Source organism: Ictidomys tridecemlineatus, chromosome 13 (assembly GCF_052094955.1).
Source record: "Ictidomys tridecemlineatus isolate mIctTri1 chromosome 13, mIctTri1.hap1, whole genome shotgun sequence".
Taxonomy (NCBI): Eukaryota; Metazoa; Chordata; class Mammalia; order Rodentia; family Sciuridae; genus Ictidomys; species Ictidomys tridecemlineatus.
Window position 1 is genome coordinate 77,586,279 of NC_135489.1, and position 14,256 is coordinate 77,600,534.

General features: G+C 45.3%; 1 protein-coding gene and 2 long non-coding RNA genes across 3 annotated transcripts in view; all 3 read right to left on the reverse strand.

Annotated features, from left to right (window-relative positions):
- Positions 1–5,238: 5,238 nt before the first annotated feature.
- On the reverse strand, positions 5,239–6,133 carry LOC144369934 (uncharacterized). The gene is made up of 3 exons (XR_013429783.1): positions 6,038–6,133; positions 5,612–5,695; positions 5,239–5,326 (listed from the first exon to the last, which is right to left on the reverse strand). It is a non-coding gene; the product is annotated as an uncharacterized LOC144369934 (long non-coding RNA).
- A 2,475-nt stretch (positions 6,134–8,608) lies between these two features.
- Positions 8,609–10,594, reverse strand: LOC144369933 (uncharacterized). The gene is made up of 3 exons (XR_013429782.1): positions 10,556–10,594; positions 9,416–9,507; positions 8,609–8,855 (listed from the first exon to the last, which is right to left on the reverse strand). It is a non-coding gene; the product is annotated as an uncharacterized LOC144369933 (long non-coding RNA).
- Positions 10,595–11,292: 698 nt separating this feature from the next.
- The window catches only part of LOC101970728 (E3 ubiquitin-protein ligase RNF213-like), a 196,186-nt gene continuing 193,222 nt past the window's right edge, over positions 11,293–14,256 (reverse strand). The window contains exon 52 of the mRNA XM_078030412.1: positions 11,293–11,511. Within this exon, the coding sequence (XP_077886538.1) occupies positions 11,343–11,511 (169 nt within the window). The 3' untranslated portion in view covers positions 11,293–11,342. The remainder of the gene's footprint in view (positions 11,512–14,256) is intronic.

Sequence of the window (14,256 nt, forward strand, 5' to 3'; positions counted from 1 at the left end):
AGGCACAAGAGACAGTGTTTAGAGCATTCAGGAGCCTATCAGCTCTCACTCTTTCCAGGACTGGGGTACTAAGACCAGAAATACTGAGGGTCAGCTTCAGGTCAGCCAGCTGCCCAGTTCCTGAGCTGGACCTGGAGTCCTAGGCTCAAGGCTTCTGGGGAGTGGAGCTTCCTCGATGATGCTCAGCTAGGCCATTTCAGGCACTCCACTGATGGGCCTGTCTGGCTGCATCAGAAACAAAGCTTTGCCACTCAGAAAAAGGAAAGTGTTCCTCTCATGGTTTATCTTGCCAAAGGTTGCAAATTCTCTAGGAAGGGGAACTTTATTGTACAGGCATGTGCCATATGGCCTGAGGGCAGAAACAGCAAATGTAGCCTGACTGTCCATCCAGAAAGCCAGTCAAGTGAAATACCTGCCACATACCACACATAAAAGTGAACTGACTAATGAAAGAAATGTGCAATGTAGAACTATAAAAGCAGCAGGAGAAAACAGTGCAGCTTAGCACCCTGGGAAGTGATAAGGAAGTATGTCCCTATGGCAGCTTTTTTGAGGGAGGCAGGGGAAGTACTGGGGATTAAACTCAGGGGTGCTTAGCCACTGTGCCACATCCCCACCCCCCACACTTTAAAAGAAATATATTTTTAGTTGTAGATAAATGCAATAGCTTTATTTTGTTTATTTATATGTGATGCTAAGGAGCGACCCCAGTGCCCCACACATGCTAGGCAAGTGCTCCACCACTGAGCTACAATCCCAGCCCACATCTCCACTCCTTTTCAATATTTTATTTAGAGATAGGGCCTTGATGAGTTGCTTAGGGCCTTGCTAAGTTGCTGAAGCTGGCTTTGAACCTTCAATCCTCCTGAGCTCCTAAGATTACAGACACGCACCACTGCACCCAGCCCCACAGAGGCTTTATGAAAAAATCCTATCAATTGACTTCTTACTTCTATCAATTGTAACATGTAGATCAAAGGAAATAATCTATTCTATACAAAGAGCTTTTACAAATTATTAAAAAAGAGATAAAGGAGAGCACTCACCTGGGTTTGATTCTCAGCACCACATATAAATAAATAAAATAAACATATTGTGTCCATCTACAACTAAAAATTGAATATTTTTTAAAAAGTGAGATAAGGGCTGAATTGTGGCTCAGTGATAGAGTGCTTACCTCACATGTGTGAGGCCCTGAGTTTGATTCTTAACACCACATAAGATTAAATAAATAAAGATATTATGTCCATCTACAACTAAAAAATATTTTTTAAAAGGGATAAACTGGTTAGGGGTGGTGGTATATGCCTGCAATCCCAGCAACTCAGGAGGCTAAGGTAGGAGGATCACATAGTTGATACCAGCCTTAGCAATGGTGAGGTCCTATCTCAAATTAAAAATAAAATGACCTGGGGATGCATCTCAGTAGCTAAGTAACCATGGGTGCAATCTCTGGTAGGAAGGAAGGAAGGAAGGAAGGAAGGAAGGAAGGAAGGAAGGAAGGAAGGAAGGAAGGAAGGAAGGAAGGAAGAAAACAGATCAACTGCCCTGCCCAATAACCAGAAGCTACCAAGAGCTATTTCAGAGGATGATAAACAAATGGTGATAGATTTAAAAATGTGCCCAGCCACACAAGTAGGTGTGAAAACAAGACACCACTTTTTGGCCATTAGATTGACACAAATGTAAAATTCACATAATTTTGGATATTTCAGATTTCACACATTGGTGTAGCTTAATCTACCTAATCTAAAATGCATACTTCTTTGACATAGTTAGGTCTACTTGTTATAATAAGCATATATGATTTCATAGTTATCTTTTAGAAGTCCCCAAAAAATTAAAACCAAAGAAATAAGTTCTCAGTTGCTCTGGTGATAGAGAACAGTAGACAGAGGGTCCTGTTGTAAGGTGGAACTACCTTCATGTCAAGGGAGATGCCAAACATTCTAGGTGTGCACACCTACCTCCATTCAGGGTTGAAGCTCTCCTGGGCCTGGGTGTTTCTTAGTTTTAACACTATCAGCTCATGGAGCTCCATGAGGAAAGCATCTAGGTCTGTGTGATTCAGGAAGGTCCTGAGGAGCTTAGCAATTTCTGGGCTGAGGTCTGCTTTGTACCTAGAACTGATTTCCCAAAAGGGATCCTAAAAAAGATGAAAAAGTACAACATCAAAGCCTGGGACCAGTGTGCAGCACCCTCAGTCTGGGCAGAAGCAGGGCAGACTCACTTTCTTTAGTCGCAGTAGCTGTTCCAACTTATGAGCAGAGAGGAATTGCTTGAGGACAACAGCATGTTTTAACTGACATCTGCTTAAAGCCTGGAAAAGGAAGAGGGTCCCAAGTAGGAGTGAAGGCTCACTCTGAGTGGTACCCAAGGGCACTTCTCCCTAATTTTGTCTATTTTCATCATGAGGCCATCTCTGTTCCATCCACAAGTCTACCTGCCTCATCTTGGAAACATCTGAGAGTCTCCGCCTCCTGCAGTAGCCTGTAACTGTATCACGCAGTGAATAGGTAGTCAATGTCCTCAGTCACCTTTGCATCCTGCTCTACTAGGTGGTCAGCACTGAGCGTTCCTGCCTCTCCTGTCCCCAGTGTGCACTGAAATTCTGTGGACTGGTGAGGGGTGGGGTTCCTGACCACCCCTTTCCACAGATGCCTGCACCAGGCTCCTGCGTGGTGGCATTCTGGCAGGAAACTAAGACCAGGTGATCCTGATTCTCCTTGAAAAGCACACAAGACCTACCTTTAAAACCGGAGTTGTTTGGTCGCTCATTTGCGGGATATCTTGGACATACACATTTAGGTACATATTTGGATCCCCACCAGCTGTGCCTAGAAAGCCCAGAGTGACCTCTATAATAGACAGTGCTTCACAGGCATCGCTATAGGACCGAAGCTCTCCACTGATGGCACCCATGGCCGAGTTGGGGAGGGGGCTCTGAAACCAAAATCAGGACAGAGTCTTGGGTCAGTCTATTACTTCTCCTACTTGGTAAGAGCCCAACTGTGAGCTGCCAACACAGGCAGGGCCAACTATCCAACACTTATGGTAAGAGCTGATGCTTGTGCTTGAACTGATGCTGAGTGCCGCAGCCTTTCAGACTTTGCACAGAAATCAGCCCAAGTTAACTGAATCCTCCACATGATCCATGAGGACACGGAGAGGCACAAGAGCCTCTCCACTTGTTGGTAGCAGAACCTAAGGAGCATGAGTAACCTTTAGCACCTGAAGCAGCTGCTAATATGCTGCTGGATATTGATATCTGGTCATGATATCATCATTGAGAAAACAACCCCCAAGGGGTTGGTCTGTTATCATCAAGAAAGTTTGGTGATCTGCCATCCTGCTTGCCTCTCTGAGCTCTGGGATCCCTAAGCTCCTCAGGGAGCCAGAAAGCCTGGTGCTCACAGCAGACACCAGGATGAGATTGTACTGTCCTTACGTATGTGGATGGAACAACCCTGCAAGTGAGGGTTTATCATGACCACCTGTGGCATTTTGTTCTTGATGTCCACAAAGAGATGTTTGAAGTTCAAGTCATGTCTGTATACCAGCGTGGGTATCCCCTAAGTGAGAAAGAAAAAAAGTTTTTGGAAATTAAAATAGAGAAGGCTTCTATCTGATGACAGATATATTCTTCAACAGTGACTCAGTGGAAGTACCAAGCCGGACAGTATATTCCTGGGCAAGGCATGTAACTTTGTTGTGTTCTGATGATTCTGTTCCACAGTAACACAAGTAACACAAGAAATCTAACCTGGCTACAGTGACCTTGCAGATACTGCCCTGTAGAATAGTGTATCTGCCGACCACAGAGAGGAAGAGCGCTGGAGGAACAGGAATGGGAATGTGCATATTTGTGACCTATCCAACAACACTGAGCAGAGACTGTGCACAAGACAGCCACTGTCAAGATGAATTAAAAATGGCTTTAGGCTCAAACAACTGACAGGCTAACTATAATGAAGGAATAAATACATCTGAGAATGACACCTGACTGGACCTGTAAGGATGAGTGCAGCCACGGTAAGGGACAGTATAGAAGTGCCACTGTGTTCAGGGAGTCGGGAGGCAGTTCACAGGGTTTGATGCAGCAAGGAAGGAAGGGGCTGGAGACAGCTGGAAGGTTGAGCTAGGGCTAGGTGACAGGGCCTCTGTGCCAGATGAGGGAGTGTGGTGGAGGCCATGTAACTGTCTACATGCTGCAGACTGGCTGGGGGCGGGGGTTCCTGACTACCCCTTTCCAGGGGTGCCTGCACTGATGCTCCCCACATAAGGGCATTCTGGCAGGAAACTAAGATGAAGCGGTGCTCCTGGCACTCGGCAGCTGGACTGATGGCTGAATGCTCTGAAGTGAAGCCAAGGCCATAGCAGTTAGAGGACAAGAGAATGGGGAAGGTCTGTGTGGTGGTTCCTGGGCACGGACTGCATATGCAATTGAAGGGGAGGCAGCAGTGAGGTCTTCTTGGTGGTGCCATTAACTGCAGTGGAAACCCAGTCCACTGACACTTGAGGCTGCCCTGGGGGACAGGTGCAGATAGTGATGGTGATGTGGAAGAGAGCTGGGTCACCTTCCGGCCCAGAGAAGGTGTAGGGACCACAGATCACTAGTGGGGAGGAGATAACACAGACAACATCCTGGGTTTCACTTGTCTGTTCCCCTTGAAACTCACAAAGGTTGTTCATAACTACAGCAAATTGTTTGCAGAGGGCCCAGACTACCTTGAGGGTCAGTCTGGGCTTGCCCTGGAGGAAGTGGCTGCTGATCTGCCGCTGGATCTTCTCCAGGTCAAATTCCTGCAATGTCTCCCCACCTTGCTCCACTTGATACTGGCAGTTGGAGAGAATCAGAGGCTTCAGGTCCTGCTCTACTTCATAACTGACAACATGCAGGTCAGTGACCTCTGAGGCATCCACAGAATAGCTGAGGGACACAAGATACAGGTCTTGGTGTCCAGAGCAAGTGTGTGAGGCCTAGGGCTTTGGGGCATATGCTCCTGCTTCTGCATTATAGTGTAAGCAAGTGAAAAACCATGTGCAAATACGGGGCTTTATTGAGGAAGGCTGAGAGAGGATCTGGGGAACAGGAGTTGTTGCTGGCTAGAGTCTGCAGCCCAGCTTGGTGGCAGGGGTGGTGAGTTTACGCAGTATCTGTTGTTTTCCTTGGAGAACTTCTCCATCAAGTAGATGATTTCATTATGTAGATTAATCAAGTAGCTAACTAATGCAGTAAGGCCCCGACGCCGGGGCAGGATGACCTTAAAATCTGTGTCCAGATCCAACTCAGAGTTGTAGTAGCCTTTAGGTAACTTGATTTCACCTTTAAAAGACAGGGTCATTACTAAGCAAAGGGATGTTGCTCCAGGCATTTGTCTGGAGGCAGGGGAAGAGAAGGGAAGCCACGGGCAGCCATGTCCAAAGATCTAGGCCCTGGCTGCTAAGTTTCTAGTGCCTCCAACTCCTTTCTGATTCCATATTTATAGACTCAAGATGACTGAGGGTTACTTTGGAGGTTGATTCATGTATCTCAGCACCTCCATCAACAGGATGTGTTGCCACATACACAGCAGGGTGCTGGCAGAGCCACGTAGAGGAGGACACTTACCATTGGTCTCCAGTGATCGCCTCAGTGCATTCCACGTGGACAGGAAGATGGTGATCCTGTTGTGGAATAGCTGCCTCAGCCCATCTGTTGAACAAAACACTTGGTAAGAGCCCCATGGAAACAATCCCCACCACCATGCTGGCCAGGGTCAAACCACAAGGCGTGCTCCCAAGAACCTGACCCTGCACCTTCCCTCACTCAGCAGCATGCCTGAGTTTCAAGTTTTAGGCTGTATGAGAAGCTGGAGAGGCTGAGGGCTTTCTAGCCACAGCAGTGGCTCATGGCCATCTCTGGGATTTAGCATCCTTTTCCTCTTTCTCTACCTTAGGACCTGAGCCCCATCCTCATGTCCCAGCCTGAATGATCCTTTTGAACCACCAAACATGGATAGTCCTGATCTTTGGTTGCAGCAGACAGCAGTCATACCTGAACTGTGACTGCTAATAAAACTCTTGATGGAACAGGAATATTCATCTTCTGGAACATTCTGGAATTGTTTTACTAGATCCCTTTGCAGGGCCAAAATCTCAGGCAGGAATTTCACCAGTCTCAGTTCTGCTTCCTGGAGAAGAGAAGATAGCTCAGTAACACTTCCTCTATTTAATTGAGAAACAACATGGGGTGTACAGATTTTAGGGCAGGATGGGGACTTCCTGTGTAGTTTAATTTGGTCAGTGGGTTGTTTTATGTGATTATACCCTGAAGTTTGCAAATGGGAAAGGGGTCATCCCATCCTTTCACCAAGTGGTGAGGGATTTGGATGAACTGGATCAAGTCCTCACTCTCCTCTCATGAAAAGCTGCCTCAAGGACTGAGCTGGGCCCCATCTCTCAGTTTGCACAAGAATCAACTCTATATGACCAAAGACCCAGATGTAAGACTTGACCTCTGAAACTATCAGCAGAAAAACAGGGGAAACACTGAAGACATTGGCACAGGTGATGGGTTTCTGGATAGGCCCCCAAAACCATAGGAAGTAAGAGCAAAATGACAAATTGGATCACATCAAACTAAAAAGTTTCTGCACAGCTAAGGAAACAACCAACAGAGTGAAGGGACAACCTAACAGAATGGGAGAAATAGTTGCCAACTCTTCACCTGACAGCAGGCAAATACCCAGAATATATAACTCAAATTTTTTTAAATCAAAGTAATCCAATTTAAACATGAGCAAATGATCTGAATAGACAATTCTCAAAAGAAGAAATATAAGTGGTTAACAAATATATGAAAAAATGCTCAATATAATAGTCATTAAGGAAATGCAAATCAAAACTACAATGAGATGCCATCCTACCATAGTTAGAATGACTCTTATTAAAAAAAATAATAAGATAGGTGTGAAATCCCAGCTACTTGGGAGCCTGCGGCAGGAGGATCACAAGTTTAAGGCCAGCCTGAGCAAGTTCTAAGTTGGTCTAGGCAATTTAGGGATACCTTGTCTTTAAAAAAAAAAAGCAGGAAATGGGGGCTGTAGCTCAGAAGTAGAGCATTGCTTGCTTAGGAAGCCCAAGAAAAGGCCCTGGGTTCAATTGCCACTAGTCCCCCATACCCAAAAATAGATGAACCCAAAAATAAAATAATAAATGCTAGCATAGATTAAGAGAAAAAGGAAATCTAATATATTTCTTGTACAACTTTTAGTTAATACCTAATAAAAGAGAACAGTATGGAGGTTCATCAAACTAAAAAAATATCTACCATGTGATCCAACTATTCCCACTCCAAAGGAAATCAGGTATCAAAGAGGTACTGCATGCTCATGTTTATGTGGCACCATTCACAATAAGACACAGAATCAGCCTAGAAGGCTATCAGCAGATGAATGCATAAAGAAGATGTGGTTTAAATACATAATAGAATATGATTCAGCTATAAGACTAAATGACTCCTGTCATTTTCAGCAAAATGGATAGAACTAGATGATATTATGTTAAGTGAAACAAGCCAGACACAAAGACAAGATCAATGCATGCTATATGCATACATGGAAATTTCACACCGATTCCCATTATATATACAGCTAATGAATTAATAAAAATAAGTAATTTGAGAAAAATTTAAAACAAAATTGACTCTTGGGCCCACGGTTGGGTGTGAGGCTGCTGAAAGGAAAGACCAAGGCCTACTGCAGTGGTAGCTGATGTGATTTTGGGTTTTGTTCTGAAGGGCCAGGATCCAGTATCCTCAGTCAAATAAAACCATGTCTTAATAAGAGATCACAACACTAACATGAAGTCCTTCCTAATGTGAGCACCAGACGTTCCCCAATCATTCTGCTCCCTGCCAGCTGTGCTACTGGTCCATGAAGGAGATGGCGTGAACCTCTACTGTGGCCCAGGAGAGCTCAAGTGGGTGAAAGCTGGGGATGGTTTCTGGGTCTGGCAGGTGAGACTGTACACCCCGCAGGCCCATCATGCAGCACACTGCCTCCCACCTGCAGGGCATAGGGAGGGCTCTGGTTTGGTTTTGGTGTGCATTCTTTGTTTTTAATAATTTTAATTGTAGTTGGACACAATACCTTTATTTTATTTATTTATTTTTATGTGGTGCTGAGGATTGAACCCAGTGCCTCGCATGCGCTAGGCGAGAGCTCTATGGCTGAGCCACAACTCCAGCCCCTTGGTGTATATTTTTGACTGTTCAGCAGGCACTTGCAGGTGACCGCCTACTCAGCTTCTGGGGATGAGCACAAGGTATCACAGTCGAGTAACCAGTGTGGTCTCGCCTGGCCTTCCTTAGAGATCACTGCTAACCTCACTGTGCACTATGTAATGTGCATATTACTCCTGTGACTTCAGCAGATATGTCTTAAGATCTCTGCACTCTTCCCTAAGACTCCTGATCAGGCCTTGCATTCAGAATCACAGTGCTGATGGGGTTGCTTAGGATTCTGGCTCTAGGAATGATGACTTTGAACCAAGGCACAGAGCCTTCCAGTCCTCAGTGGAAGTCTACCAGGAAAAGGGGGCAGCCCATGAAGCAGACAAACCTTCTGCAGGAACTGACAGAGCACGGGCACCATCTCCTTGCTGTTCTTCTGCTCCACAACGTGCTGGAGGTACTCAACTGTGATCTTCTTCCTGCAGCTCCAAATCTTTGAGCAATGAGCCACACTTTTCTGGGACAGCTGGGGCAAGAAGCTTGCAGGGTCACCATATATGATTTTGGCCACAGGGCTAGAGCTGATTCGCACATCCTGGCTGATGAGTGTGCTCACAGTCAGCAGGGTCTTATCTAGATGCTGGATAAAGAAATGACACAGCATTCTGCAAGTGAGACATTGTCACAGACAACCAGGCAGCTCTTGACCCCACGGTAGCTCCTTAGGAATCTGCCTGCACAACCCAGATGCTTGCTTTTGCCATCTTTCACTGATTGGGGGGTTCCTTGTTCATAGGGTTTTTGCCTCCACAAACAGAGTGAGACTCAGGGCCTTTATTTCACTGCCCTTTTGCTTCCTGACTTCCCTGTCCTGCTGTGGATAGTCAGCTCTGTGATGTTCTCAGCAGAGCAGTCATGAATCCAGAGAGATTGTCCATGCATTTCTGGAGGGTCTCTGCCTCTTACTTTCACATCCTGCTATAAAAAGCAGTGGAGCAGACTGCCATCTGCCCTCTGGGAATTCCTGATAATCCTTGGCCTTACTTAAGACTAGTGCAGGAGGGGGATAGCAGAAGGAGGGGTTTCTCCAGGTAAGGCCTCTGACAGCCCTCCTGAGGACAGTGGGTCAACAGTGCTCACAGATGAATGGGACCCCCTCCTGGACAGAGGGATAAGGAGTGGTCACCACTCACCACTTACCTCCAGTTCAGGTAGAAGAAGAGCTTCAACATGTTTTTCCCAATTGTTTCTATGTCCTTTTTTTGACAATTTTGCATCAAAATTTAAATGTCCTACAAAGAAAATCAAAATGTGTCTGTTACCCAACAAACAAAAAGCAGTGCTCTCTATATAGTAAAGACTAAATAATGTTAATAGAGATAGTCCTCCTTTTGGAGTGATATCTTCCTAAGTTCACCAGGTACTGCCAACACCAGCCTCCAAGCCTTGTGAAGACACTTTAGTCTCTGACAACCCTCCAGCCCACAGCTGTGGCCTTGAAAATATTTTAAACAAATGGCTAAGGACAAGACGTGAACTCAAAAGCCTAGGGGCACAGCAATGCTGACAGCTACCCGGAGCCACCTCACTGCTGCCCCCAGGCCTATAGGCAAAGGTGGTCCTGGGGAGCTGGCAGCAGTTTAGGGCTCCCCAGTCCATGTGCTGTGGAAGCCACACCAGAACAATAGGTGCTCCGCAAAATCAGTGTTGCTAAGATGGGAAGGACATGCTAATGCTGGTTTGTGATGAAGACATCCCTGAAATGGAACAGATTCTCCAGTGGTGGTAACAGACATTTTATTGCTACTGTTATTATCTGTATGCTTTTAAATAACATTGTTCTACAATGGTACAATGATTGTTTTAAAAGATTTTTAAAGTAAGCAAGAAGAAACTGAAATCCCTCCTAATGCCACTTAGATAACCACTTACAGAGTCCCCTCACAGACCTTTGCTTTTGGCCTGGATTTAATTGTTTAGAGTACAAGAGTTAGCTCAGCAGACAGTGTTTTGTAGCTTACTTTGTTTATGTAACAAATTGTGTACAGATACATATTAGGTCAGGGTACAAGTGTGACATCTCTGGAAAGCAGAAGTGGGACATGTCACCTGCTGGGGTGCCACGTGCTCCCAGGGCACAGGTTAATGGTGCATGCACAAGCACCAGGTATCAGTGATGCAAGCCCCAGCCAGGAGAGTGGTGTGTGGAGGAGCGCAGCAGCCCCTCCAGCCCCCACAAGGAGAGCAGAGCGCTTGCTCCCACTCCTGAAGTGTCATTCACCAGGAGCTGAGGGAGCCTGGCCTCCTGCCAGTTATGCCCAGCCCACATCCCTTGCTTACTCCAGTCAGGGAGTGGGTGCTGCTCTTTGAGAAGGCAGCTGAGGTGGACCACATGGGTGGTCTCATCATCACTCTTCCCCAGCGTCTTTGTCAACTGCTCCAAGTCTCTCCGGATGTGCTGCTGCAAGAATCCTTTAGGGTCACTCACTAGAGGCTTGATGATGTTTATCACAGCCTGTGAGGGCAACGAGACAAGACGTGTAGTGAGATCAGTGTGTAGAGGACACAGTGAGAAGCCAAGGGAGCGAAGCACCAGCACTGGGGAGAGGGTGGTTTCTAGGTGAGGTCAGGGTTCTCTCAGCATGACGCAGGTAGCAGAGGAAGGGAGGGAGTTGAGTAGAGCCAGAGATTGCTGGCTCTGATGTCATCCCAGAGTAGCAGGGAATGCTACCCTGCACCTCATGCAGCCACCACAAGGGTGTAGGTGACAGGGTTCCACCACCTCCCCATGCCCAGGTGTGGGCATGGACAGAGTTGTATACTCTGAGTAGACTTTATAATCTGATTGTTGCACCTTGTATACACATGCTAAGATGCCACACTGTAACAAACGTGTAGTTGTTTTGTGTCAGTTAAAATAGATTTTAAAAACTTAAAAATGAAGAGGATTTTCCATAATCTGAGCAGTAGTTCCCCCATTGCATCATATGCCCCAGAGGGAAAAGCAGGATCTATAACTTTTGCCTTACCCTGTGGACTAGATAAAATTCCTAGGTGGCTAGGACTTTGTAGACAAAAGGACTGGATGCAAACACAGCAGGTTCTTCCTATAGCAACATAAGAGAGTCTAGCAGTAGCATCTTATACCTTGGGATTTTGAGTGGCTCCCAAAAGCATAGCCAGATGAGTGAGTAGGCGCATGAGAATGAAGATGACTGGGGACAGACACTACTAAGACATCTCTAGGTTTTGGGTAGCTCAGTACATGGACAGTCTTGGTTCTATCTGTGCTGTCTCTGGAAAGGATGAGAGGAAACACGGTGAAGACTAGAGATGTCTGTTTCTCCTCAGCTCCAGGGGCCTCACATCTTAATGACTAGGTTCCCAGTTTTTTGTTTTTGTTTTCTTGTTTTTTTTTTTTTTTTTGGTTTTTGTAATGGTAATGGGGATTGAACCCAGGGGCTCAACCACTGAGCCACATTCCGAGCCCCCACTTTTTGGGGGGCACTAGACCATTGAGCCACATTGCCAGCCCTATTTGGTATTCTATTTAGACAGACAGGGTTTCTCAGTGCCTTGCTTTTGCTGAGGCTGGCTTTGAACTCACAATCCTCCTGTCTCAACCTCCCGAGTTACTGGGATGATAGGTGTGCATCACCACACCCAGCTAGGTTTCAAGCTTTGAAGAAAACACTAAAAGGACCAATTATTCCAAGCCTAGACCACCTGCCTCCACCTCCTTCTCTCTTTAGACCCACACAGCTGGATGGCCAAACTCTGCAATTTTCCCAATGTTAAATGGCTGCACGATGTGGCCATTAGTTCAGGGTGTCAGGATGGAGACCAACACCTTCCTCATGACAGCAAGTTTGGGGCATTTTTGCATCCATATGGGGATTGTCTACATAATTCTCAATTTTCCCAAATCAAAAACTAGGATATACAGACTGGAAAAAAGTTTTCAAGATTCAAAGACATTGATAATTTAAGAAGATAAGAGTCTAGACTATTTTAAGCTTTGTAACAGAAAAGCCAGATAAATGGTGAGGTAGAAGGTCCTGCATGTCATCTTAAGAGAGCTCTGACAGCCACACTCATCTCAGGATCAAGCATGGGACTATGAGATCAGATTTTTATTTTTATTTATTGTTTTCAGTTCTGGGAATTGAGTGGGGGCTTCACATGTGCTAAAAAAGTACCCTACTTTTGAGCTACACCCCAAGTCATTTCTATTTTTATTTTAAGACAGGGTCTCACAAGGTTTTCTGAGCTAGCTTCAAACTTTCAATCCTCCTGCCTCAGCCTCCTGAGTAGCTGGGATTACAGGTGTGCATCAACATTCCTGGCTGAAGGTCAGATTTTTATCTAGTTTCTGAATCTGGTACAGTTAGTCTTATGTATCTGCAGTTCTTCGCCTGTGAATTCAACCAACTATGAATCAAAAATATTCAGAAAGAACTGTGTACTGAAGAATAGCTTTTTTTCTTGTCATTATTTCCTAAAAATATGATAAATAAGTATTTACATAGCATTCAATTTGCATAAAGTATAATAAGAAACCTAGAGATGATTTTTTAAAAGTCTATGGGAGGGCTGGGGATGTGGCTCAAGTGGTAGCATGCTTGCCTGGCATGCGCGCAGCGCTGGGTTCAATACTCAGCACCACACACAAATAAAGATGTTGTGTCTGCAGAAAACTAAAAAATAAATATTAAAACATTCTCTCTCTCTCTCTCTCTCTCTCTCTCTCTCTCTCTCTCTCTCTCTCTCTCTTTCTCTTTTAAAAAAAAAGTCTGTGAGAGGCCAAGTACAATGGTGCACACCTGTAATTCCAGTGCCTTGGGAGGCTGAGGTAGAAGGTTCACAAGTTCAAACCCAGCCTCAGCATCTTAGTGAGACTCTATGCGACTTAGCAAGACCCTGTCTTTAAATAAAATATAAGAAGAGCTGGTGTTGTAGCTCAGTGCTTAAGAACCTTCGGCTCAATCCCCAGTACCATTAAAAAAAATGGTCTACAGGAGGATATTTGTAGGCCACAAGCAAATACTGTGCCATGACATATAAAGGAACTGAACATCTGGACTTGAGTATCTATGGAGGAAAGTGTCCTGGAAACAAGTCTCCACAGATATGGAGGAATGGCTGTAGTTAATATGACTGATTATGGGGCTCGAGCTGGAGCTCAGTGGCTGAGTGCTTGCCTAGCACATGTAAGGCACTAGGTTCAATCCTTAGTACCACATAAAAATAAATAAAATAGTGCATGTATGAAGACATGAATAATGGGGCTCCACTTTTTGTACAGCCAGAGATATGAAAAATTGCGCTCTATATGTGAAAAAAAGAAAAAAAAGAAAATAAAGAATAAAATAAAGACAGATTATATCTGTCTTTTACTTTTCTGAAATTTCAAAAACAAAACAGGGACGGGGTGCAACTCAATGGCAGAGCTCTTGCCTAGGATGTGTGAGGCCCCGGGTTCCATCCCCAGTACCACAAAAATAAAACAAAGCAAAAAAACCAAAAAGCTTCAGCACTACATGACTACAGGTATGCTTGACGTGGATCCCCAACATGACACAGTCCAGATGTAGAAGAGTGGTGTTGGTGATTCTATAGTTCATATGATTCATCTGCTGGAATGGACAGCCCAGAGCCTCAGGTTCCAAGGGACTGAAGCTGAGTCCACATACCTGATACTTTGGAAGCCGGCATGAGGTCTGTGGTCGATACCTCCTATTTTAGCACCACAGTCAACACAGAAGCTCTGCTCCATCGGCTTGCCACACTGGGACATAGAGGGGACACACAGTCAGCACTGCATCCAGTATTGGTACATGTGCAGAAGCCACCCTGCATAGGAGGTGGTGTGTGCCACAGTCTGCATCTGGTGCATGTGTATGTTAGGGAGGAGAAGGAGCCCTGGGGAGAGGGTGGGCACTTAACCACATAAACTGTCCATGGGCAAATATGGCTTCATTTTCCAAAAATAAAGTTTTTTACTCCCAAGTCGAGTGACTAGTGTCTATAGCCCCATTTTT